At 44.7% G+C, this 25,710-nt stretch overlaps 1 protein-coding gene across 2 annotated transcripts in view; it reads left to right on the forward strand.

Annotated features, from left to right (window-relative positions):
* Positions 1 to 1,218: 1,218 nt before the first annotated feature.
* ANXA3 (annexin A3) overlaps positions 1,219 to 25,710 on the forward strand; it is a 36,929-nt gene continuing 12,437 nt past the window's right edge. The window contains exons 1-7 of one of the 2 annotated variants that reach the window (XM_081960327.1): positions 1,219 to 1,321; positions 6,515 to 6,552; positions 14,427 to 14,514; positions 16,268 to 16,362; positions 18,350 to 18,463; positions 20,691 to 20,781; positions 25,371 to 25,450. In XM_081960327.1, coding sequence (XP_081816453.1) covers positions 6,538 to 6,552; positions 14,427 to 14,514; positions 16,268 to 16,362; positions 18,350 to 18,463; positions 20,691 to 20,781; positions 25,371 to 25,450 — 483 coding nt within the window. In that variant the 5' untranslated portion in view covers positions 1,219 to 1,321; positions 6,515 to 6,537. Of the gene's footprint in view, positions 1,322 to 1,519; positions 1,618 to 6,514; positions 6,553 to 14,426; positions 14,515 to 16,267; positions 16,363 to 18,349; positions 18,464 to 20,690; positions 20,782 to 25,370; positions 25,451 to 25,710 lie in introns of those variants that run through there. The other variant, XM_081960328.1, reaches the window with a different exon arrangement.

The raw sequence follows: 25,710 nt of genomic DNA on the forward strand, positions 1-25,710 counted from the left end.
TTGGGAGGGCCATGTGCAGCTCACCAGGGCTCTGTTTTCAGCCGCGACGGCCTTTTGCAGCCCTCTGCTAGCAAAAACGAAGCCTGGGCGGGCTGCATGCAGCCTTCCCCGAGCTCTGTTTTCGCTGGCAGAGGGCTGCAGGAGGCCATCGCGGCCTAAAACAGAGCTTTGATTAGTGACGTCCAGCTGGCCCTGCCCCCAGATCCCCCTCCCCGGCCCCCAAGGTCAAACACAACCCTGATGCAGGCCTCAATGAAACCAAGTTTGACACCCCTGCTTTAACATAATGCAGAAGAAGACATTAACCATCTTGAATGGGGGTGGTGGGAATGGTAGGCTGTGTCCAATGCTGGTTTTGCTAATAGGGCAGGGGACATTAGGAAGATCCTTGAGATGGCTTCATACCATCCTGACCACTCTAAGGTTTAGTGCAGGGGTCTGCAAACCATGGCTCTGGAGCCGCATGTGGCTCTTTCATCCCTCTGCTGCAGCTCCCTGTCACCGGTCGGCTCCACAATTGATATGGCTTTCGGTTAGGACAGGTAGAGGAAAAAGGATGCCACTCTAGGAGCAGACTCTATGGTAGGGGGAACCAGACTTCTGGTTGGCAGAGGAAAACGGACACCGCACTAGGAGGAGACTCTATGGTCGTGGTGGTGGTGGGGAACCGGACTTCCGGTTGGCTCCAGAATTGAAAGGGGGGCTTCCGGTTAGGACCTTTTTGGCTCTGAGTGTTTAAGATTAGCCTGTAAACCAGGGACTTCCTTGTGGCCTCCCATCCCAACCTTAACAACCACAGTCTTACCTAGCTTCCAGCTCTTTCAAACCACCATGCCTTCCCCTTTCTCACAAAGACCCCCTTGTCTCCAGAAGTTGTGTGAAGGTTTTTAAAGAGCAGATTGGATGACCATTTGCCTGAACCGGTGTAGGATTTCCTGCTTGAGCAGCGGGTTGGACTAGAGGACCTCCAAGGTCCCTTCCAACTCTGTTACGCTGTTAAAACCCCAGCCTTGCTTCTCAAGAGGATGCAACCTGCTTGGTGGTCCTCCAAAACCCTTCTGGCCACCAGACTTGGTGCCTGAGTCTTCTTGGGCCAATGCTGGAAAAGGAAAGAAAAAGCCATGAAAGGCGCCCCCTATCGGAAGAAGTGGTAAAGGTTGTCCAACCCCGTTTTCTTCTTCCTCCTCCTCCTCCTCCGCACCTCCGGGCAGGTGGAGCCACCGCAGGGCGGGAACGCGACAGCACTACTTTTTCCCAAGCGCCGCGCCGGCGTAGCTACTATTCTCCTTCGCCAAGTTCACAGTTCGGACTGTTGCTTCGGGTAAGTCTCTCCGCTCGATTTCTTCCCTGCACCCCGAGACTTGGATGGGGAGGATGCTTGGAAAGCCGGGATCGCTAACCCCAGCCACTCTTGCAAGCTTCCTATCCTCTCTTCCTCCTATACCCAACTTCCCAGCCCAGCCCCAACTCACCTCGCCCTTTGCACCCGGGCGCGCCCCGCCTGGGATCAGGACTCGGTCCCCGGCGCCTGCAGGTTCCCCTTCGCCTCCCGCTGTCTTGGGAGAGCCGAGGTACCAGCCAGACGGGGGTCCCCCCCCCCGGGGGGATCTGTCCAAGGTAGGGAGGCGGGGAGGGAGGGGGGACACCAATTCGAAAGCGCCCCGTCCCAGCTTCTTCGCAGCGCAACAGAGAAGGCGCGCCCTGCCCCGATTGCGCGCTCCCTGTTACGCGCTGCCCTGCTCCTTTCCTGGACATCTTTTCCCCACTCTACAAAGAGAAACCAAACCAACGGAAAGTCTTCCTTTTCTTTTTCTCTTTTCTTTCCCCCTCTCTTTCTTCTCTCTCTCTCTTTCCTTCCTTCGTTCCCTTTTTCTCTCTCTCAAATTATTGTCATTGCCTGTCTCCAACTGGTGCTGGATAGCTGCCAGCTGAGCGCATGGGTCTCACTCCCTCTCTGTCTGTCTATCTGTCTGTCTCTGTCTCTCTCTCTTTCGTTCCTTCCTTTTCACTTTCTCTCTCTTTCAATTAAATAGATTCATTGCCTATCTCCAACTGGCCCTGGATAACTGCCAGCTGAACACATGGGTCTCCCTACCTCCCTCTCTGTCTCTCTCTCTGTCTCTCTCTCTCTGTCTCTCTCTCTCTCTCTCTCTCTCGTTCCTTCCTTTTCACTTTCTCCCTCAATTAAATAGTCATTTCCTGTCTCCAATTGGCCTTGGATAGCTGCCAGCTGAGCGCATGGATCTCACTCCTTCACTTTCTGTCTGTCTGTCTGTCTGTCTGTCTGTCTGTCTGTCTCTTTCTCCTTACTTCCTTCCCTTTTTCCGCTCTCTCAATCACTCAGTCACCGTCTGTCTCAAACTGGCCCTGGACTACTGCCAGCTAAATGCATGAGTCTGTCTGTCTGTCTGTGTCGCTCTCTCCCTCCCTCTCCCTCTCTCCCCCCCTCTCCTTTACTCCCTCCCTTCTCTCTCTCTCTTTCAGAGTTTGACTCAATCTACCTGGAAAGTCTATGAGAAGTTTGTTTGTTTTTCTTCTGCAACAGTCTACTAATGATTTGGTACCATTTCTTCTGGCATGTGATTTCCTGGTGGTCTCCCTTTCAAACACTGACCGGGATCTCATCTCAAACAATCTCTGTGTCTGGAGTCCTTGATAGGGACGTGCAATTAGGTTCTTCAGAGAATAGCAAGTAGCTCCCCATTTTTAGCACGGGATGGGGAGGGGGTTGTTTGAGCAAAATGACTACAAGCACAATACACGCACCCTTTTTCCCCCTCTGCCATTCTCTTTCTGTCAACAATTTATGTTTCAGTTAAAATGTTTCTTTAAAACAGAAACAAACAAATGAAATCGGGGTCGATCTGTCCCTCTCGCTTTCCTTCTGTGCTCATTTTCCCCCCTGATCGAATTACAAACCAAAGTTTTCTTTATTCGAGCCGGACTTTGTTGGCAGATGAAGTTTTCTCTGGCAACTATGAATGTGGCTTGTTTTTGCTTCTTTCTGAATCTATTTACTTTTCAAATTCCTGATCTGGGAGGTCCCCTCACACGTCTCATCAGCCGAGACTCACCTGAGGCAGCTATTCAGGATCCTCTGAGTTTTCAGCTGGGGCAGCAATATTTGACCACAGCCAACGGCTGAAACTAGCTTTTGAAATGATAATGTTGTTTTAAAAAGTAAGATGCCGTGGTGGGGTGACGGGGGTGCAGGGCACCTGGATTAGACCTAGGAGAAGTGACCCTGTACAGAACAGGGGGGATGCATTTCTGGTCTCCAGATATTGATGGATAAACTATCTTTTCTAGTTTGACAGGGAGATGGGAAATGTAGTTCCATAGCATTTAGGGACAGTTTGGTCTAGGGGTTAAGGCACCAGACTAGAAACAAGGAGTTGGTGAGTTTTAGTCCTGCTTTAGGCATGAAAGGCCAAGGGGGTGACTCTGGGCCAATCACTGGAAGCCCGGGAGTTCTAGTCCTGCCTTAGGCATGAAAGCCAACTAGATGACTCTGAGCCAATCACCAAAAGATTGGGAATTCTAGTCCCACCTTAGGGATGAAAGCCAACTAAGTGATTCTGGGCCAATCACCAAAAGATTGGGAGTTCTAGCCCTGCCTTAGGCATGAAAGCCAACTAGGTGACTCTGAGCCAATCACCAAAAGATTGGGAGTTCTAGTCCTGCCTTAGGCATGAAAGCCAACTAGGTGACTGAGCCAATCACCAAAAGATTGGGAGTTCTAGTCCTGCCTTAGGGATGAAAGCCAACTAGGTGACTCTGGGCCAATCACTGGAAGCCTGGGAGTTCTAGTCCTGCCTTAGGCATGAAAGCCAACTAGGTGACTCTGGGCCAATCACCAAAAGATTGGGAGTTCTAGTCCTGCCTTAGGCATGAAAGCCAACTAGGTGACTCTGAGCCAATCACCAAAAGATTGGGAGTTCTAGTCCTGCCTTAGGCATGAAAGCCAACTAGGTGACTCTGAGCCAATCACCAAAAGATTGGGAGTTCTAGTCCTGCCTTAGGCATGAAAGCCAACTAGGTGACTGAGCCAATCACCAAAAGATTGGGAGTTCTAGTCCTGCCTTAGGCATGAAAGCCAACTAGGTGACTCTGAGCCAATCACTGGAAGCCTGGGAGTTCTAGCCCTGCCTTAGGCATGAAAGCCAACTAGGTGACTCTGGGCCAATCACCAAAAGATTGGGAGTTCTAGTCCTGCCTTAGGCATGAAAGCCAACTAGGTGACTCTGAGCCAATCACCAAAAGATTGGGAGTTCTAGTCCTGCCTTAGGGATGAAAGCCAACTAGGTGACTCTGGGCCAATCACTGGAAGCCTGGGAGTTCTAGCCCTGCCTTAGGCATGAAAGCCAACTAGGTGACTCTGGGCCAATCACCAAAAGATTGGGAGTTCTAGCCCTGCCTTAGGCATGAAAGCCAACTAGGTGACTCTGAGCCAATCACCAAAAGATTGGGAGTTCTAGTCCTGCCTTAGGGATGAAAGCCAACTAGGTGACTCTGGGCCAATCACTGGAAGCCTGGGAGTTCTAGTCCTGCCTTAGGCATGAAAGCCAACTAGGTGACTCTGAGCCAATCACCAAAAGATTGGGAGTTCTAATCCTGCTTTAGGCATGAAAGCCTAAGGGCCAATTCATCTCTGAGTCAAGCCCACATCACAGCATTATTATGGGGAAAATAGGAAGAACAAGTATTGGGTATGTTCTCCTCTTTGAGTTATTTATAAAAATAAAGGCAGGATACAAACAAACAAACAAACAAAAGCTAGAATCCACAACTTCCCACCCCACATTTCCCAGTAGATAGTGCTAATCTGAACCAACGAGGTGGTGCAGTGGTTGGAATGCAGTACTGCAGGCTACTTCTGCTGCCTGCTGGCTGCCTGCAATTTGTCACTTTGAGTCTCACCTGCTCAAGGTTGACTCAGCCTTCCATCCTTCCGAGGTGGGTAAAATGAGGACCCAGATTGTTGAGGGGCAAGAGGCTGACTCTGTAAACCGCGTAGAGGGGGCTGTAAAAGCCCTATGAAGCGGTATGTAAGTCTAAATACTAGTGCTATTTATGGATTCTCCAATTCTTGTACCCTTGAGTTTGGGAATAGAACAGAAAGAACCGGTTGAAGGATGCTCAATCCAACATAGGAGTAAATCCTGAGTTGAGCTCTTCACTGCTTCCGTTGCATATACTCCTTGAACCAAACTTCAGTCTTTTCAAATACAAAACCCGAGAGGAACATTGATTAAGAAATCCACGAAGATAGAAAAGTGTCTCTAAATTCCATCTTGGAGGAAAAGAAGGGCTAAGGAAAAAGAATTAGCAGAGGATTATTAGATTAACAGAGTTGGAAGAGACCTTATAGGTCATCTAGTCCAACCCCCCATGGTCTCTGCTTGCCAGTCTTCCTGCTTCCTCCCAAAGCAGGCAGAATCGCCATTCCGTGAAATTGCTTTACTCCCATTTCAATACCTGGTGATGCACGAATTGAAGATAAGCAGCAAAAAAAAAAAAAAAAAATCAAAATACCAGGACTTGCAAATTGAGGTTGAGCGACTGTGGAAAAAGAAATCATGTGTTGTCCCAATTGTAATTGGGCCCTTGGAGCAATACCTAAAGGGCTACCTCGCTATTTGAAAATTCTAAATTTACCTGACTTGAACATTCTGACTCTACAAAAAAAAAAAAAACCCTACTTGGAACAACTTATATCCTCCGATGTTACCTTAACAGTTCCTAGGTCCTTGGTTAGGACTTGAGCTGTTAGGCTACTAACCAGCCCCAAAGGCTGTGAATCTCACCAAAGATTAGCCACATAATAATAATAACAACAACAGGTTTTCAGTGGGATCAGTGACCCTGAGAGATAGCAAGCAATGTTTTTTTAAAAATGTGTTCTATCAGAGGATAAACAGCCATCTGTTGAGGGTAGAAACACGCAGAACGGTTGCAGGAACCAGGCATGGCTAGTCTAGTGAAGAGAAGGACCAGGGGAGACATGTATTTCCAATATTTCCAATATTTGAGGGGCTGCCACAGAGAGGAAGGGGTCAAGCTGTTTTCCAAAGCATCTGAAGGCCAGACAAGGAAGAATGGGTGGAAACTGATCAAGGAGAGATTCAACCTGAAAATAAGGAGAAGTTTTCTGATAGTGAGAGCCATCAACCGAAGGAACAGGAGTTGCCTTCGGAAGTTGTGGGAGTTTCATCACTATTTAATTAATTTAATTTATTAAATTTATAGACCGCCCCCTCTCCCCAAAGGGACTCGGGACGGTGTACAGACCACAATAAAACAATAAACACTGTTTATTGTTAACACTGAAAGCTTTCAAGAAGAGACTGGGCTGCCATCTGTTAGAAATTGTCTAGGGTCTGCTTTGGCAGTGGGTTGGACTAGATGACCTACAAGGTCCCTTCCAACTCTGTTAATCTGTATCTGTTCCCTGCATTGCATATAGTTGAATTCATCCTTGTTTAATAACCCGATGTATTGGTTTTTTTTCCAGCATCTTTGTGAAAACAGATCATCATGACTTCTACTTGGGTAAGTCAAATTATTTTTTTTCAGATTTATTAGATTTAATCTAATATATCTGCTTCAGCAGGGGGCTGGACTAGAAGACCTCCAAGGAAACTTCCAGCTTCTATTCTAATTCTAATTCTATTCTGTTCTGTTCTATTCTATTCTATTCTGTCCTTAGCTTTGTATAGAAGAAAAAAACAGCACTAAAATTATATGTTGGGACAGGGATCACTCCCTAAGCGAGGTGGCTGGCTGAGGAATTCTGGGAGTTGAAGTCCACAAGTCTTAAAATTGCCAAGATAGAGACCCCTGCATTAGATAAATGATTTTTGCTGAAATAATAGCCTTACATTTTCCATCCATATTACTGTGGTGTGATGCCACTTTCTTCTACTCCACAATTTCAAATAATTGTGCAAATGAATCATTTTCCCACAGTGTGAGGCAGTCGAGGAAATACAGATCAGTCCACCAAGCTGCCAAACTAGCATTTATTTATTTTTGCTTCAGGATGAAAAGAAAAAAGCTTAAAAAAACCACGGAGGGTGTGCCTGGTTTACGCCTCAGAGTAGCAGCATTGTATTGATTTTATGGCAAATGCCAGTTCAAACTCTTGCTAAGTAAATATTGACAAACTGAAATGAAGGACTGAGTGAGCCAATGTAGACATTTTGCAGCTTAGGACTGAATAGAAACAGATTATTTTTTAAATCCCCAAGTCAAGATGCACATTCATTACAAAATTGGGTGAGATTAATTACAAAACTGGCCAAATTATCCTGGCACCAGAAAACATCAATTCAGCAAAAAAGCAGAATAATTACAGTCGAAATACCTAGCTTTGTTTCTCTTCCTGTGATAACCAAAATCATCCGTTTTGTTCCTGATTGACAAATGACTGAACATAGTTGAAGTATTGTTGTTTCCCACTGCTTTAAATCTCTTGGGATGCACACATAGTTCTCGACTTACAACTATTCATTTAGTGGCCATTCGAAGTTAGAAGAAAGTGACTTAGAACCAGTCCTCGCACTTACAACGGATGCAGCATTCCCATGGTCACATGATCAAAATCTCAGGTGCTTGGCAATCGGTATATATTTACAACACTTGTAAAGTCCCAGAGTCATGTTATCGTCACTCGTGATTTTCCCGACTGGCTACCGACAAGCAAAATCGATGTCGGAAGTCAGGTTTGCTTAATGTCCACATGATTCACTTAACAACTGTGGCCAGAAAGGTCGCAAAATCAGGGATGTCTCGCTTAACAACCCCCTTGCTTAGCAATGGAAATTGGGGTTACAATTGTGGCTTTAAAAAAGACGACGTGCATTTATTGCTGTTTTTGTTCCAAACCACCTTAAAATGCTCAAGAGACATAAACTGCTAGTGGGATGGTGGTGTTTGCTACTTCCTTATTTAATGAACACCAGCTTAGTCTGAGTTGTGCAATGCCCCAAAAAGAAGTGATTCAAAAGTTTCAAAAGCAATTCCACCTTGATGAGCTCAGTCCAACCTGGGCGGGGTGCTTATTGGAGCTTGCAAGAGTCTGCATTTTACCCCTAATTTTTTGGGCTGGAACTCCTTATTTGGTAAGTCTGTGGAATTCTTGCCTCCTTAATTATCCCCTACTGTAATGTTTCTCAACTGTGGGAACTTTGGGGTGGACTTCAACTCCCAGAATTCCCCAGCCATGGCAGTAGAGGGTCCACCCCTCTTAAAGTTCCCAAGGTTACACTCCTCTCCTCTCTACCATTCCTCTCCTCTCCAGTCTATTCTCCTCCTTTCCACTCCTGTCCACTCTATTCTTCTCCCCTCCCTTCCTCTCTTCTCCTCTCCATTCTACCACTCCACTCCTCTCCTCTCTACTCTATCACTCCTCTCCTCTCCAGTTTATTCTCCTCCTCTCCCCTCCTCTCCACTCCACTCTACCAGTCCACTCCTCTCCACTCTATTCTCCTCTCCACTCCACTCTATTCTCCTCCTTTCCTTTCCTCTCCTCTCCACTCTATTCTCCTCCTCTCCACTCTGCTCTATTCGCCTCCTCTCCTCTCCACTCTATTCTCCTCTCCACTCCACTCCACTCTATTCTCCTCCTTTCCTTTCCTCTCCTCTCCACTCTATTCTCCTCCTCTCCACTCTGCTCTATTCGCCTCCTCTCCTCTCCACTCTATTCTCCTCTCCACTCCACTCCACTCTATTCTCCTCCTTTCCTTTCCTCTCCTCTCCACTCTATTCTCCTCCTCTCCACTCTGCTCTATTCGCCTCTTCTCCTCTCCACTCTATCACTCCATTCCTCTCCACGCCACTATTCTCCTCCTCTCCTCTCCACTCTATGACTCCATTCCTCTCCTCTCCAGTCTATTCTCCTCCTCTCCTCTCCTCCCCTCCCCCTCCACTCCACTCTTTTCTCCTCCTCTTCCCTCCCTTCCCCTCCCTCTCTCCCCTCCCCATCCTATCCTTTTGTTTAATTGAAAAAGTTTTATACAAACAAATTTTTCCCCTTTTAACCCCCCCACCATACAATGTAAATCACATACAGATACTATGCGCCCTCCCCTCCCCCCAACACCCAAAAAATTTCTCATTCAAATATTATACCAAATATTTTACCCCCTCCCTCCCCCCATCTTAAAGTAGATTACTCATTCACATATTGTACCCCCTCAGCTCCCAACAAACATAATATAAGTTTCTCTTAGAGTAACAATAGCCCATTAATCCCATCTTCTAAGTTAATTAAACATATATAAATCATAATATAAATTTCTCTTAAAATAACAATATTTCATTAATCCCATCTTCTAGTTTAATTATGCGTATATATTACCCCACCCTCGACCCTAACCCACCCCCACCTCCCACTCAAAGCCCCCCCCCTGACTTCCGCTATACACTACTCTAACAATTCCAAGCATCCCATGTATTGTTTACTCTGATCATCTATCAGTCTAAACATTCTTACCTAAAGGCTACATAATACCTCCTAGTCTGGTATTTATTCTGTATATAATCAATCCATTTTACCCATTCCTGTGTATAAGTCTCCTCCCTATCCTATCCTTGTTGCTGCCCTGCCCACACCTCCTTCCCCTGCCCTGCCCTGCCCTTTTCCTTTCTGTTCTACAAAGATTTCAGGATGATTCCAGGTAAGTTATAAATATGATACATGTGAGAAATAAGCCTGAAAGTGTAGACTGTGAAATCCATCTTTCTCAGCAGATAATTACAATGTTTGTATTGGAAGATTGCATGATACCCTTGCTAAAAAATATTGAATGCTTTATTAAACTCAGTTCTGCCCCACACAGTCAGAATGATTCTCGGCAGCTTACATAGCATATAGAGTTGATAACAATTACGGTGCCATCTGAAACCAGATTGAAACTAACCCTCAGCAGCGATACGGGCAGCAATCACCCCCCTATCCCCAGCCCTAAGCATAAAAGCAATAAAAGATTAAATATGGCATCTATGTAAACTCAGGGGAGAGCCCTCCAAAATGTTTCCAATATCCCATAAAGCTCTTGAAAATAATGTAATAAGCAGAGAGTAAGACCTGCCAAAATAGAAAATAACCTTGCAGCCAAGTCTACCTTAATTACATTTATCTTACGAGAAACATTCAAAGGAATTATAGCCCATCTTTCGTTTTTTCCCCCAAAAAAACCCCTTTTCATTTACACTGAAAGAGGGGATAAATCCACATTTATCAGGTATGAAAGGGAGGCGGTGGCTCAGTGGCTAAGACGTTGAGCTTGTCAATCAGGAAGGTCGGTAGTTCGGCAGTTCGAATCCCCAGCGCTGCTAACGGAGTGAGCTCCCGTGACTTGCCCCAGCTTCTGCCAACCTAGCAGTTCGAAAGCACGTAAAAAATGCAAGTTGGAAAATAGGGACCACCTTTGGCGGGAAGGTAACAGCCTTCCGTGCGCCTTCGGCGTTTATTCATGACCACGGAGACGTCTTCGGGCAGCGCTGGCTCTTCAGCTTTGAAACGGAGATGAGCACCGCCCTCTGGAGTCGGGAATGACTACTAGCACATATGTGAGAGGGGAACCTTTACTTTTAACGTTTATGTAAGAAAACTCCCTGGGAATTCTTACAGAAGGGGGTCTTGAATTTGGGATGTCCTTTCGGTGGGTCCCATTCTCACTGATCTGCCTCGATTGCATTGGGCTCAAAGCCCTATATCATGTTATGTAAAGCAGGTTGTAGCCAAAAAATGCACAATCCGGAAAACGTGTTCTGCTATGGGATGCAATTTTTTACACCAACAACTTGTCCCGCACGTCCTAAATACAGACCTCGGGGAAACTGAGAAGCCGAGACAATTTTGCTACGTTGCAAAAAAAAAAAAAAAATAACAACACCAACAAACCCCAAAACTCTATGAAATGTGGAAATTGCAGTTTGTCGAGAGAGGCTGTCGGCTTATGGGAGGAAAACCTAATTATTGCTGAGCCTCCTTGATTCACAGTCAGTGGGGCTTCAGCTGAATTCCTTCCCTGATTTTTTTTTTTTAAATAGAGTTTGCTGTTAGGCTGGTTCTTTTTGTCTCCGTCTGCAAAATCCACACTGCAGTGCAGAGCGAGGTGGAGAAGGGGTGGAGGGGGGGTGGGAATTCATTCATTTCGTGAATACAGGTAGTCCATGAGTCATGATGGACGTAAAGCGAGTCCCCATGGTCCAAACTTCAAAACAGGGTTGTAAATCCCATTTGGGATTGTTGTGGGCTGCCAGCGGCCAGCGGAGCTGGCAGCAGATTCAGACAGTGAGGAAGTTGGGGAGGAACCTGGGCCAGTCCTGGAGTCTGGGGAAGGCTCTGAGGAGGGCTCTGTGTCGGAGGCAGAGAGGAGGCCAGGGCCATATGCCAGTTATCAGCTGAGTCAGACATCAGTGAGGCAGACGAACAGCTGGAGCCTGTTCCCAATTTGTGCATGCGCAAAGTTGCCAGATGAAGGGAACAGCTAAAGAACAGGGGTCGACTTGAGATTAAGGCCACAGGTGGACGATGAATGGCCCCTCCCAGAGGGAATAAAAGAGGAGCGAAAGGGGAGTGGAGTTTGCAGGAGACATTTAGTTTGCGTAATTGCTTCGTGACTCTCTGAGACTCCTTGCCAAGTTTTGCAGAGATCAGCCTGGCAGCTCTCCAAGCCAGATAAGGTCTGTGACTGTAAATCCTCCCTTGAAAGACTTTGCTGGATGGGAATTCACAGTCAATTAATAACAGGGGTGTTTGTCGGGACAAGGAGTTTGCTTCATGCTCTTGGGAAGCCTCCATCAGAACAGGGATGTCTGAAGCAACCTTGAATGGTTGTTAACGACCACTCGTAAATTGAGGTTTACCTGTACAGGGAGTCCTTGACTTATGGCGGTTCCCTTAGTGACCATTTGAAGTTGCAACGGCGCTGAAAAAAGGGACCTAGGACCATTTCTCCCACTTACGACCATTGCAGCATCCCCATGGTCACGGGATCAAAATTTGGATGCTTGGCAAACTGGTTCATATTTATGACAGTTGCAGTGTGCTGTGGTCACGTTATCTCTTTTTGCGACCTTCTTGATTGACAAGCCAAGTCAACGGGGAAGCAGAACAATCGGGTTACTAATGTAACAATTGCAATGATTCACTTAACAACAGTGGCAAGAAAGGGTCTTAAAGTGAGGCCAAATTCCCTTAACAACTGTCTCGCTTAGCAACAGAAATGTTTGGCTCCATTGTGGCAAGGGCTTTTTGTATTTATGACTTTTATTCTTCCGAGTTGTGATTTCTTCAGAGTGCGTCATCCAGGCAGGGTTCATTTTAATTTTTTTTTTTAATAGAGGAATTAAGTCAGCATTCCTGAAAGGCTGAGATCATATCAAAGCTTGCTCTTTCTTTCTTTCTCCACACCTACGTGAATTGCATCTTCTTATGTGCTAACAGCAGATGTTATCAACTAAAAACTCAAGCGTTTCCTTTTGTTGGCACATTTGGTGTGAATAAATCAGCTTTGCCATGACTCTGTCATAAAGGGCTAGAAAATGATTCTCTGTTGTAACGTTTGAGTGCCTCTTTGTCTTAGCGTCCTGTGACAATTTTCCTAATTTTTTTAATAAAGGTGACTGTATGTTTCTACGTATTTGATTGCACTAGTGTCTTTTCATAAAGGTTACCTGGATGTCCCCTGTTTCCCCGAAAATAAGACCTCCCCGGATAATAAGCCCAATTGGGCTTTTGAGCACATGCGCTTAAATAAGCTCTCGCCCCAAAATAAGCCCTCCCTGAAAATATTGCGATACAGCAGCAGCCATGAGGTGACCACGCTTGCCACCTCCTGCACCTCAAAAATAATAAGACCTCCCCAAAAGTAAGGCTAAGTGCTTATTTTGGGGACCAAAAGAAAATAAGACCCTGTCTTATTTTCAGGGAAACATGGTAAAAAAGAAAATATAGATGAGAATAGATCTAATTTACTGTTTTCTCCTTCTTACTTGGATTCTGGTTTCCTCTAGTTCTCAACAAAGCAGCACTTCACTCCAGAATGTGGTTAATTTTTACCACTTTTCCTGGCTTGTCTTTCTGGGCAGAGAGAGAGAGAGGGACAAACCTAAGTCTGTACATGGCTAAGGGTTGAGTTGAAGCTAGATCTTATCATTCCTAGTCCAACACCTTTATCACTATTCTAACCAAGGCTTTCCGAGAGATGAAGCAGACTCCTTGTCCCTCTGGAATGAGCTGCCCCCAGAGCTCCGCATAATCCCTGACCTCCGGTCCTTCTGACGTGCCCTAAAAAGTTGGCTTTTCCAGCAAGCCGGCCTGGCCTGTTAATTTTAATTTTAACTTATTTTAAATGTATTGTTTTTTTAAAAATTCGGTTTGTTTTTTTTTGGAAATGGATTTAATCTTTTTTTAACTTTTGGGATGTGTGTTTTTTAATGTTGTACGCCGCCCTGAGTCCTTTTGGAGAAGGGCGGCATATAAATCCAAATAAACCAAACCAAACCAAACAAAAAAAAACAACCTTTTATTAATTTCCTGTGAATTCTGCTCATTCACATCCAGCAAAGTCTTTCAAGGAAGGATTTACATCACAGACCTTATCTGGCTTGGAGAGCTGCCAGGCCGATATCTGCAAAACTTGGCCAGGAGTCTCGGAGAGTCAGGAACCAATTAAGCAAACTAATTGTCTCCTGCAAACTCCCCTCCCCTTTTGCTCCTCTTTTATTCCCTATGGGAGAGGCCATTTATCATCCACCTGTGGCCTTACTCCCAAGTTGGCCCTTGTTCCTTAGCTGTTGCCTTTGGCAACTCTGTACATGCACACACTGGGAACAGGCTTCAGTTGTTCGTCTGCCTCATTGATGTCTGACTCTGAAGGCAGCTGATAACTGGCATATGACAATGGCTCAATCTCTGCCTCCGATGCAGAGCCCTCATCAGAGCCTTCTCCAGACTCCAGGACTGGCCCGTGTTCCTCCCCAACCTCCTCACTGTCTGAGTATGCCACCAGTTCTGCTGGGCAACTTTGGCCACAACAATCACTATACCTGTTAGGAAACAACCAGCCACCAGGGAGGAAGGATGAGGCTTGCATCTAGCCTGGAGTCACTGCAAAACCACAAAATGTCTAAGACTGACTCCCTCTAAGTTTTTCCCATGGGATTGGCTGCCTGAATGGGGAGATTCCTGTATTATAGGCAGAAAATAATAAAGCACACGTAGTCCTCGACTTACGGCCGCAGTTGAGCCCAGAATTTATGTCGCAAAGTGAGAAATGCGTTAAGTGAACTTGCCCCATTTTACCGCCTTTCTTGTCCCAGTTGTTAAGTGATTCGGTGCTGGTGTTAAAATCCTGTTTGCTTGATGCGTTTCTTGAATCCTGTGTCATTGAGCGCCATCTCTTTTCTTCCAGGTTGGTTCTAGAGGGACGATTCAGAATTTCGCAGGATTCAATGCTTCCAAAGATGCAGAGGCACTTAAAAAAGCAATGGAAGGACTGGGTAAGCATCCTGTTTTCTTTTGGGAAAGGAGGACAGTTTGCTTGGAGCAGGGGTGTCAAACTCGATTTCATCATCTCTGACCTCGGGGGCTGGGGTGGGCGTGGCCAGGGTGGGTGTGGCCAGCTTGACATCACTCATTTCGGGGGCGCCTGTGGCCCGAGGGTTCTGCCAGAGAAAATGGACTCCCAAGCTTAGTTTTCAACTGGGACGGCCTCCTGCAACCCTCTGCGAGCAAAAACGGAGCTCAGGAGGGGCCCATTTTTGCTTGCAGAGGCACCGCTGGCCGGGCCTTTGCTATTTCCAGGATGGCTCCACGGGCCAAATCTGTTCTGACTAGGCTTCCTTAAAAAAGCAAGAAGCAGAGTCTTGGTCCCAGCAAAACCTTTTTTACTTACACGCCTGTGAATTCCTTTCATTCACAGTCAGCAAGGCTGAGCAAACAGTCTTTCAGAGGAATGTTTATCAACACGAACCTTATTTCGCTTGGAGATCTGCCAGATAACTAGTTTCCAAGTGCAGGGCAAGGCAAAACTTGGCACAGAGACTCTTATAGTCCCACACAGAACTTTCCACTCTTGAATTGACAGAAGGAACGAATTGTTTCCCGCAAAAGTCGCCTGGGTTAGAACAGTTAGGTTGCCGTTTTTCGGCTTCTGGCTACCAAAACTGGGTTAGTTGTGTAGGGGGACCACAATGAAATGGCTGTGTGCTACACTGAGAGGATGAAAGAACACGGGAGAAGGCCTGGTGAGCTATTTCTGCATTCTGCAACGAAGAACGCCCAGCAGTATCCTTGCAACCACCTGGATTTCAGGTTGGAAGGAAGGAAATTTTGGAAGGTCGGTTGATGTCCCATAGGATGACCGTGAAAAAAACCCAAAGCCTGTTACTTCTATCCCCAAGCCAAGCCGCATGTGACTCTGCTGCTTCTCTCAGGCGTTACTGTATGAAACTAGTCCGTGAAACTTGTAAAGGAAACCTGAGAATGGGGTAGAGGTTGCCCATCGCTGAACTTTTTTTTTTTAAACAAAGTTTTATTGGTTTTTTTATATTTTACAAAGGGGAAAGGTAAGGGAAAAGTTACAAATTTTGGCAGCTGCAAAATACGGTAGATGCACCCCCCCTCCAAACTCATAGTATACATTTGCATAAAATTCAATATTAAGTAATAACATGTAGTCAGTGTGGTAAATTCAATTGGTAATTTCGATCAGTATATATCAGATGGCTTTTCTTACTCATTTGTGTGATCTGAGCTTTCTTGTTGTCGCCCCATCTCCCCCCGCTGGCAGAGCTCCAGCCCCTCCCGTGTCTTGTATGTCTGTTGAAGAGTCATCTGGTTTTTCTAGGAGCAGTTTATTTTTCTCCATAAAGGCCTGCGCCTCTATGGGTGTATTAATCCTAACTCTTGTCTCCTCCCAGAATATTAACATACCTTCAGGCATCAACCATCTAAACCACACCCCCTTCTGGTATAATTTATTCACCAATTGCAAATATTGTTTTCTTTTTTCCCTCACTTTCTTGGGTATCTGTTTCAGGATGGTTATCTCCTTATCTTTATATGTCAAGGCTTGCCCCCTTTGTGCATTCAGGATTTCATCTCTTGTACTTTTCCTAAGAAATTTAATGTGTACCTCCCTGGGAACATTGTTCTAGAACACACCATCGCTAAACTTTTAACATGTTTGCCTCCAAGCGTCAAGATCCTTTCTGCTTCTGAGCTGACTCCCTTCTTGATTTCGCTTTTTAGGCACGGATGAAACGACAGTGATTGAGATCCTGACAGGGAGATCCAATGCTCAACGGCAGCTGATAGCGGCAGAGTTCAAATCTTACACTGGAAAGGTCTGCATCCTTGGGAAATATTGTGAAGTGTTGGGGGGGGGCATGTTAGGAGGGCGAGGGACTCTGTTTTATCTCCAGCTGCTGATTCTTTGTGGTCAGTAGTATGGAAGAGCTAGTCTGGTGTAGTGGTTGAGATGCTGGCCTGGAAACCAGGCCCTGAGAGTTGTAGTACTGTCTTAGGCATGAAAAATGGCTAAGTGGCTCATCAATGATGGTGAATTCTAGTCTTGCCTTAGGCATGAAAGCTAGCTGGGTGACTTTGGCCCAGTCACCAGGCGATGATGAATTCTAGTCCTGTCTTTCGCATGACATCTAGCTGGGTGACTTTGGCTCAATCACTAGGCGATGGTGAATTCTAGTCCTGTCTTTGGCATGACATCCAGCTGGGTGACTTTGGCTCAATCACTAGGCGATGGTGAATTCTAGTCCCATCTTTGGCATGAAAGTTAGCTGGGTGACTTTGGCTCAATCACCAGGCGATGATGAATTCTAGTCCTCTCTTTGGCATGACATCCAGCTGGGTGACTTTGGCTCAATCACTAGGCGATGGTGAATTCTAGTCCTGTCTTTGGCATGACATCCAGCTGGGTGACTTTGGCTCAATCACTAGGCGATGGTGAATTCTAGTCCTGTCTTTGGCATGACATCTAGCTGGGTGACTTTGGCTCAATCACTAGGCGATGGTGAATTCTAGTCCCGTCTTTGGCATGAAAGTTAGCTGGGTGACTTTGGCTCAATCACCAGGTGATGATGAATTCTAGTCCTGTCTTTGGCATGACATCGAGCTGGGTGACTTTGGCCCAATCACCAGGTGATGGTGAATTCTAGTCCTGTCTTTGGCATGACATCCAACTGGGTGACTTTGGGCCAATCACCAGGCGATGATGAATTCTAGTCCTGTCTTTGGCATGACATCCAACTGGGTGACTTTAGCTCAATCACTAGGCGATGATGAATTCTAGTCCTGTCTTTGGCATGACATCTAGCTGGGTGACTTTGGCCCAGTCATCAGGTGATGGTGAATTGTAGCCCCACCTTTGGCATGAAAGCTAGCTGGGTGACTTTGGCTCAATTGCCAGGTGGCCATGAGTTCTAGTTCCTCCTTAGTCATGAAAGCTGGCTGGGTGACCTCGGGACAATAACTATCTCTCAGCCTAATTCACCTCACAGGATTGCTGTTGTGGAAAAAAGAGGAGGAGGAAAGAGTATTATGTATGTTCTGTAGTGTGAGTTACTTATAAAGTCATAAAAAGCAGGATATTGTATTTCTGAAAGGAGTAATTAGAGGAGTTCTGTCAGAGAAGGGATTTCCCGCTCCCCCCCCCCTAAAGAAGGGGAGAAAAGAAAGAAAAATCCAGTTAAAATGAATGTTCAGATCCCTGAGATGGGATCATCCCATCCAAAAACACCTTGCAGGTGGCTTATATCTGAAGTGGTACAGTCCAGCTAAGTCTAGCAATACCATGTTTTCCTGAAAATAAGACAGGGTCATATTTTCTTTTGACCCCCTGAAATAAGCCCCACTTGAGAGAAAGGATACTGCAAAATCTCCATTCCCTCCCCACTCCAGGAGAAGGATACTGCAAAATCCCCATTCCCCCCACACTCCAGAGAAAGGATACTGTAAAACTCAATTCCCTCCCCACTCGAGAGAAAGGATACTATAAAATCTCCATTCCCTCCCCACTCCAGAGGAAGGATACTGCAAAATCTCCATTTCTTTCCAATCAGCTGGGACTTGGGAGGCAGAGAGTAGATGGGGACGGAGCCAGGTGGTATTTACCTATTCTCTGAACTATTGAAAATTTCCACTACCGGTTCTCCAGAACCGGTCAGAACCTGCTGAATTTCATCCCCGATGGTGGGCTAAGATATTTATGACCCCCTCCCCCCAGTCGTGATTCGCTGGAGGATGCTGGATTAGGTACTTTTGCTGAAGCTGCCCAGGATTCTTGACAATGACATAGATTCTGTTTTCTTTTTAAAGGAGTTGAAAGATGCTCTGAAGGAAGAAACCTCAGGTGATTTTGGGCATGTCCTGTCTGCTCTGGTCACTCCCCCGGCAGAATTTGATGCTGAAGAAATTAACCGTGCCGTCAGAGTAAGTCGAAATGGGTGGCCTTCCTTTTCAGGCTAACCCCTAAACCTAATTCCTCCTGACACATGTTTCATTTGATTCTGCTTTGGGGAAATACGATTTTTCTGTTGCTCTCTCTCCTTTTCTGAGAACACACTTTAATATAATTGCACCTTAACATCCTTCACATTTTATACAATTCTTGGATGAAGCTTCTTCAGAGCTTAAGAAACGTCTTGGGTGAAAAGCAAAACATCTTCAAAGAAAAACCAAAAAGTCCAATTGCCTTTTAAAAAAAAACATCTTTGGGACAACCAGGACCTGGATGTCCGAGAATCTCCATAGACATGGCTCCCCTAGTCCTTCTTTTCATTACACTAGACATCCCCAGTTCCTGCAACCGTTCTTCATATGTTTCAGTCTCCAGTCCCCTAATCCTCTTTGTTGCTCTTCTCTGCACTCTTTCTAGAGTCTCCACATCTTTTCTACATCGTGGCGACCAAAACTGGATGCTAAGTGTGGCCTTACCCAGGCTTGATAGAGTGGTTCAGCCCTAATATACACATACACACTGCCTGTGTTTTTGTTAATGTAGCTATCCCCCTGCAGGGCCATCATTTCTATTCTATTCTATTCCATTCTGCTCTCTATTCTATTCTACTCTCTATTCCTATTCTATTTCTATTCTATTCTATTTCTATCCTATTTTATTCTATTTCTATTCTATTCTACTCTATTCCTATTCTATTCTATTTCTATTCTATTTCTATTCTATTTCTATCCTATTTTATTCTATTTCTATTCTATTTCTATTCTATTCTATTTCTATCCTATCCTATCCTATCCTATCCTATACTATACTATTTCTATTTCTATTTCTATCCTATCCTATCCTATCCTATTCTATTCTATTTCTATTCTGGTCTATTCTATTCTATTTCTATTCTATTTCTATTCTATTTCTATTCTATTCTATTTCTATCCTATCCTATCCTATCCTATCCTATCCTATCCTATTCTATTCTATTTCTATTTCTATTCTGGTCTATTCTATTCTATTTCTATTCTATTTCTATTCTATTTCTATCCTATTTTATTCTATTTCTATTCTATTTCTATTCTATTCTATTTCTATCCTATCCTATACTATTTCTATTTCTATTTCTATTTCTATTTCTATTTCTATTTCTATTTCTATCCTATCCTATCCTATCCTATCCTATCCTATCCCATTCTATTCTATTCTATTCTATTCTATTTTATTTTATTCTATTCTATTTCTTTTCTATTCTTTTCTAGCCTATTCTATTTCTATTTCTATTCTATTCTATTCTATTTCTATTTCTATTCTATTTCTATCCTATCCTATCCTATCCTATTTCTATTCTATTCTATTCTAGTCTAGTCTAGTCTAGTCTAGTCTAGTCTAGTCTATTTCTAGTCTATTGTATTCTATTTCTATTCTATTCTCCATTTTAAAATCCTTACTTTTAGCCAGCAGTAACGCATTGATGAATGAATTGATCGATGCTCTTTCATCTACCCCAACTCTTGTTAGTTCACACCATTAACCAACAATTTGTCGGGGGCTTACATTAATCACCCAGGCCCACTTGACTTTCAGCGATTTCAAATAAAATGTTCGCTCACAGAGAGTCATCTGCCGAACCTGTTTACAAAACACTGGCTTTAAGATGAGGTCAGCTGGTTTTTCTTCTGCCAGAAGAAATGTTTTAATGTTGAAAGGAACTCTTTGGGGTCATTTATCTCATCTGGAGATGTCTGACCAAGTGGTGGCAGCTTCTGCGATGGCCAGATGCAATTAGATAAAGGTAAAGGTTCCCTTCGCGCATATGTGCTAGTCGTTTCCGACTCTAGGGGGCAGTACGCATCTCCGTTTCAAAGCCACAGAGCCAGCGCTGTCCGAAGACGTCTCTGTGGTCATGTGGCTGGCATAACTAAACGCCGAAGGCTCACGGAACGCTGTTACCTTCCCACCAAAGTTGGTTCCTGTCTTTCTACCTGCATTTTTATGTGCTTTCGAACTGCTAGGTTGGCAGAAGCCGGGACAAGTAACGGGAGCTCCCTTTGTTACGCGGCTCTAGGGATTCAAATCGCCAAACTGCCAACTTTTCTGATCGACTAGCTCAGTGTCTTAGCCACTGAGCCACCTCATCCCTTTGGATGCAATTAGATCTAGATAAATCTTAAAATGGAAAATTGAGCATCTTTTCATTGTGATCCTTGCCAGGGCATTGGAACGAATGAGATGGCGTTGATTGAGATCGCGGCTTCCCGAACCAGCAAGCAAATCAGAGAGACAGCTCAGGTGTATTATACAAGTAAGAACTGCTTTGGCTAAATAGGTACCAGCCAGGTATTTGCCTCATTGTTTCTCTGTAGGCAGCGATTGCCCACCTGTCTGGAATGGAAAAATGGTTCAGGGTGGTATCCTGTATTACAAGTAGTCCTTTATTAGCAACTGTTTGCTTAGTGCCCGTCCAAATTTACAACGGCGCTGGAAAAAGTGACTTATGGCCAGTGTTCACACTTATGATGGTAACAGCATCCTGAGGGTCATATGATCAACATGTAAGCTGCTTGGCAACTGGCATGTATGCATGACAGTTGCACTGTCCCAAGGTCATGCCCAGGGGTGAAATCCAGTAGGTTCTGACGGGTTCTGGAGAACCGGTAGCGGAACTTTTGAGTGGTTCGGAGATCCGGCAAATACCACCTCTGGCTGGCGATGCCCCCATCTATTCTCTGCCTCCCGAGTCCCAGCTGTTTGGGAGGGAATGGGGATTTTGCAGTATCCTTTCCCTGCCATGCCCGCCAAAGCACGCCCACAGAACCGGTAGTAAAATAATTTGAATTTCACCACTGATCATGTCATCCACCATTTTGGACCTTCCCAGACGGCTTCTGACAAGCAAAGTCAACAGGGCAATTTTCCAATTAAAATAGAGCTGGAAGGGGCCTTGAAGGTCTTCTAGTCCAACCCCCTGCTCGGGCAGAAGACCCTATACCATTTCAGATATCCAATCTCTTCTTAAAACCTTCCAATGATGGGGCACTTACAACTTCTTTTTTTTATTATATGTTTTTTATTGGTTTATATCCTACATTCCATTTCTGTATTGAACTGTGTGTTTTCTAGGTGTCTGGGGTGTTAACATACAAGCATCATCATAGTCAATATAATCGTGTGTGTGTGTATGTATGTGCGCGCGCACTTTCTTTTGTCAAAGCACCTGGTGTGCCCAAATATGGGAGGGCGCATACTGCAGATTTGGAGCATATTTGGCTACACCAGGTGCTTTGACAAAAGGAAAAATACTTAATCATTCCCCTGGCTCAGCTGATAAGGGAGGAGAGCTTGTGGCTTAGAGGTTAATACAACTGCCTAATCTGTAAAAACAGCCGAAGTTCGAATCCCAGCAAGGGTATGGCTAGCTGATGAGAGCTAAATAACTTGAAATAAGATCTATACTAGTCCCCCTTCATTTATTTATCAGCAAAAATGCAACACAAATATAGATAGATGATAGATGATAGATAGATGATAGATGATAGATAGATAGATAGATAGATAGATAGATAGATGATAGATAGATAGATAGATAGATAGATGATAGATAGATAGATAGATAGATAGATAGATAGATAGATAGATAGATAGATAGATAGATAGATAGATAGACAGACAGACAGACAGATAGAGGATGGATGGGATAGATAGATAGATAGATAGATAGATAGATAGATAGATGATAGATAGATAGATAGATAGATAGATAGATAGATAGACAGACAGACAGACAGACAGACAGACAGATAGAGGATGGATGGGATAGATAGATAGATAGATAGATAGATAGATAGATAGATAGATAGATAGATGATAGATAGATAGATAGATGATTGATGGATGGGATAGATAGATAGATAGATAGATAGATAGATAGATGATAGATAGATAGATAGATAGATAGATAGATAGATTAGATAGATAGATAGATAGATAGATAGATAGATAGATAGATAGATAGATAGATAGATAGATGATTGATGGATGGGATAGATAGATAGATAGATAGATAGATAGATAGATAGATAGATAGATAGATAGATAATATATCAACAAATATGCAATAATATCAATCATTATTACAACGTATACTATCTTCCATCATAGTGTTGATTATATAACCATCAGAATATTTACTCATCGGGTTTTCTTTCTCATGTACCACGTCTGTGGCTGAAGAAAACCGTGCCTTTCTGGTCTTTCTGGTTTTGTGCAGAAGTCCACACCGGTTGGAGGGGCTCCCCATCATTAAGTCAGACCCTATTGAGTTAGCATTAGCCAGATCATGGCCCGTGTCCCCTCTAGCTTTTAGTTTGATAAGTGGCACTAGCCACAGAACCCGCGGCTTGATGAATTGCCGAACTGCGGAGAGGCTGGCCAAGAGGGATTGGAAATTGAACGCAGCCAGCCCAGCGGAGCCTATAGCTGGAGTTGGCGTCGTTCTTTCAGAGCCCTGGCATTGATTAATATCTGGAAGATGGATGGCTCTTCTCTTGGCGAGAGTGTAGGGAGGCCACTGGTGGGAATAGAATCAGACGCCCTGCTTCACTGCACTGTAGTCTTAGCTGAGCCAAGCAAATAAACCTGGACCGGAGGACAAATTGATTGAGTCACAATGGACCGGTCAGTAAACTTGCTGACACTGCGAGTGAAGGAAGGCAGGTTCACCGTTTGGTGAGGTCCCAGCGATTGGCTACTTGAGTGCTCTTGAAGGGGCCTTGAGGCATCAGTTCCCAGAATTCCAGAATTTTGGAACTGCAAGCTGCCCATAGTTGTTGATTGAGATGGTTGGCTATCGAAAATGGATGGATGGAGGGATGGATGAATTCCGTGATCAAGGGCAGCCTGACAGTTCTGAGAGTTGTAGTTAGATTAGATTAAGAGAGTTTGAAGGGACCTTGTAGGTCATCTAGTCTAACCCCCACCCCTCGCCCAAGCAGGAGACCCTACACCATTTCTGACAAATGACAGTCCAATCTCTTCTTGAAAGCTTCCAGTGATGAAACTCCCACAACTTATGAAGGCAACTTCTGTTCCATTGGTTGATTGTTCTCACTGTCAGAAAATTTCTCCTTATTTCCAGGTTGAATCTCTCCTTGTTCGGTTTCCATCCATTATTCCTCGTCTGGCCTTCGGGTGCCTTGGAAAATAGCTTGACTCCCTCCTCTCTGTGGCAGCTGCTCAAATATTGGAAAGACTGCTATCATGTCTCCCTGGTCCTTCTCTTCACTAGACTAGCCATGCCCAATTCCTGCAACCGTTCATCATATGTTTTAGCCTCCAGTCTCCTAATCATCCTGCTTGCTCTTCTCTGCACTTTTTCTAGAGTCTCAGCATCTTTTTTATAGTGTGGTGACCAAAACTGGATGCAGTACTCTAGGTGTGGTCTTACTAAGGCTTTATAGAGTGGTGTTAGTACCTCCCTTGATCTTGATTGTATCCCTCTGTTAATGCAGCTTAAGGTTGTGTTGGCTTTTTTGGCTGTTGCTGCACACTGCTGGCTCTTAGTTCTAAGAAGTCACCCCATAAGGAAAGGCTTATGAAAAACCAAATGTGCAAAAGGGACAAATTAGGTGACACTTGGCTCAATGGCAGTAACTGCAAGGGGGATCTTAGAGAGGCTACCACAAGGAAGAAGGGGGTCAAACTATTCATCGAAAGCACCTTATGACCTTTGCAGCATCTCCATGTTCACCTGATCAAAATTCAACCGCTTGGCAACTGGTTCATATTTATGACGGTTTCGGTGTACTGGAGTCTTTGGGCAATCTTCTGACGAGTGAAGTCAATGGGGAAAGCCAGATTCATTTTACACCCATGTTGCTAACTTAACTGCAGTGATCCCTTTAACCACTGCAGCCAGAGAGGTCGTAAAATAGTCACAGCAATAGCGTTTAGACTTATATACCCCTTCGCAGTGCTTTTACAGCCCTCTCTAAGCGGTTTACAGAGTCAGCATCTTTTGCCCCCAACAATCTGGGTCCTCATTTTACCCATCTCAGAAGGACGGAAGATAAACTTTGGGCTGTGTGCCGTAAGTTGAGGACTAGCGGGATCGTAAAAACCTTATAGTGATCCTCAGTGTGACACGTAATCTGGATTACCACTCCACTGCATTTTCCCAGGTTGGCTAGAGCTGATGAAAGTCATGCATCCGGACGACACTTTATTTATCTAGCTTATCAGTTCCTCCTCCGGCTTAAAAGAGTTAGCATGTTTTAATATATATATATTTTTAAAAATCCTGCCCTGTAGAGGCTATAAACCTTCTATCGGCTCTTTAGCAACGGGAACAAGATAACCGGCAGGATTATTTCGTGCAATCTGTGTTTATGAGCTTTGCAGATAAGAGTCAGCTCCTCCAGTATAATGGATGTATCACTTCCATCATAAGAGGGCTGCCTCAGAAATTGGGAAGCTGGGTTTCTTTGGTGTTATTAAGATAAAAGGGGGATAATGTTTGTGTCAGGTTTCCAAAAGGTCTCAGATTACTGCGCACCGGCCAGCTGGACTTCAGGTTTCCAGCACTCTGGCAGAAGATATGGCTTGTTCCCGGTTCGGCCCAGTTTGGCTGAACCGGTAGTGGCGGCGGCGGGAAGCTCCGCCCACCTGCCCGGACGCATCGCACGCAAAAGAGAGAGAGTGTGCGCGCACGAGCGAACCGGTAGTAAAACCGGTAAAAACCCGCCACTGTCTGGTTTGAGCACTCGGTGCCAAAATAGTTCGCCATCACTGATCTATATTGACCGCATATAATCTACTTAAGGCGTTGAGGCAGAGTGTTTCTTATCTTTTTCTCATCTGAGCGTGTGTCACTAACTCTGTTCATTTTGGTTCCAGTTTATAGGAAAATCATGAGTGAGGATGTCGGTTGGGACACGTCTGGAGACACCAAAAGAACTTTCCTGGCCTTGCTGGATGTAAGGAAGCTTTTAACAGATTTGTTTAAATGACCTCACGGTTGCCTTGTGTAACATAATTTATTGGAAGGTCCTCATGTGTGGTGCAGCTATTCACAATAGAATGAATCGGATCCGTTGTCAACCGTCTTATTGGCACGCACACAAAAAAAACAAACCCCAAACACTGGGGTGTTTTTTATTAGAGCAGAATAGAAGGGATCTTGGAGGTCTTCTAGTCCAACCCCCCGCTTGGGCAGGAAAACCTATACCGTTTCAGA

This window comes from Natrix helvetica (assembly GCF_964273705.1).
Source record: "Natrix helvetica genome assembly, chromosome: 7".
Classification (NCBI taxonomy): domain Eukaryota; kingdom Metazoa; phylum Chordata; class Lepidosauria; order Squamata; family Natricidae; genus Natrix; species Natrix helvetica.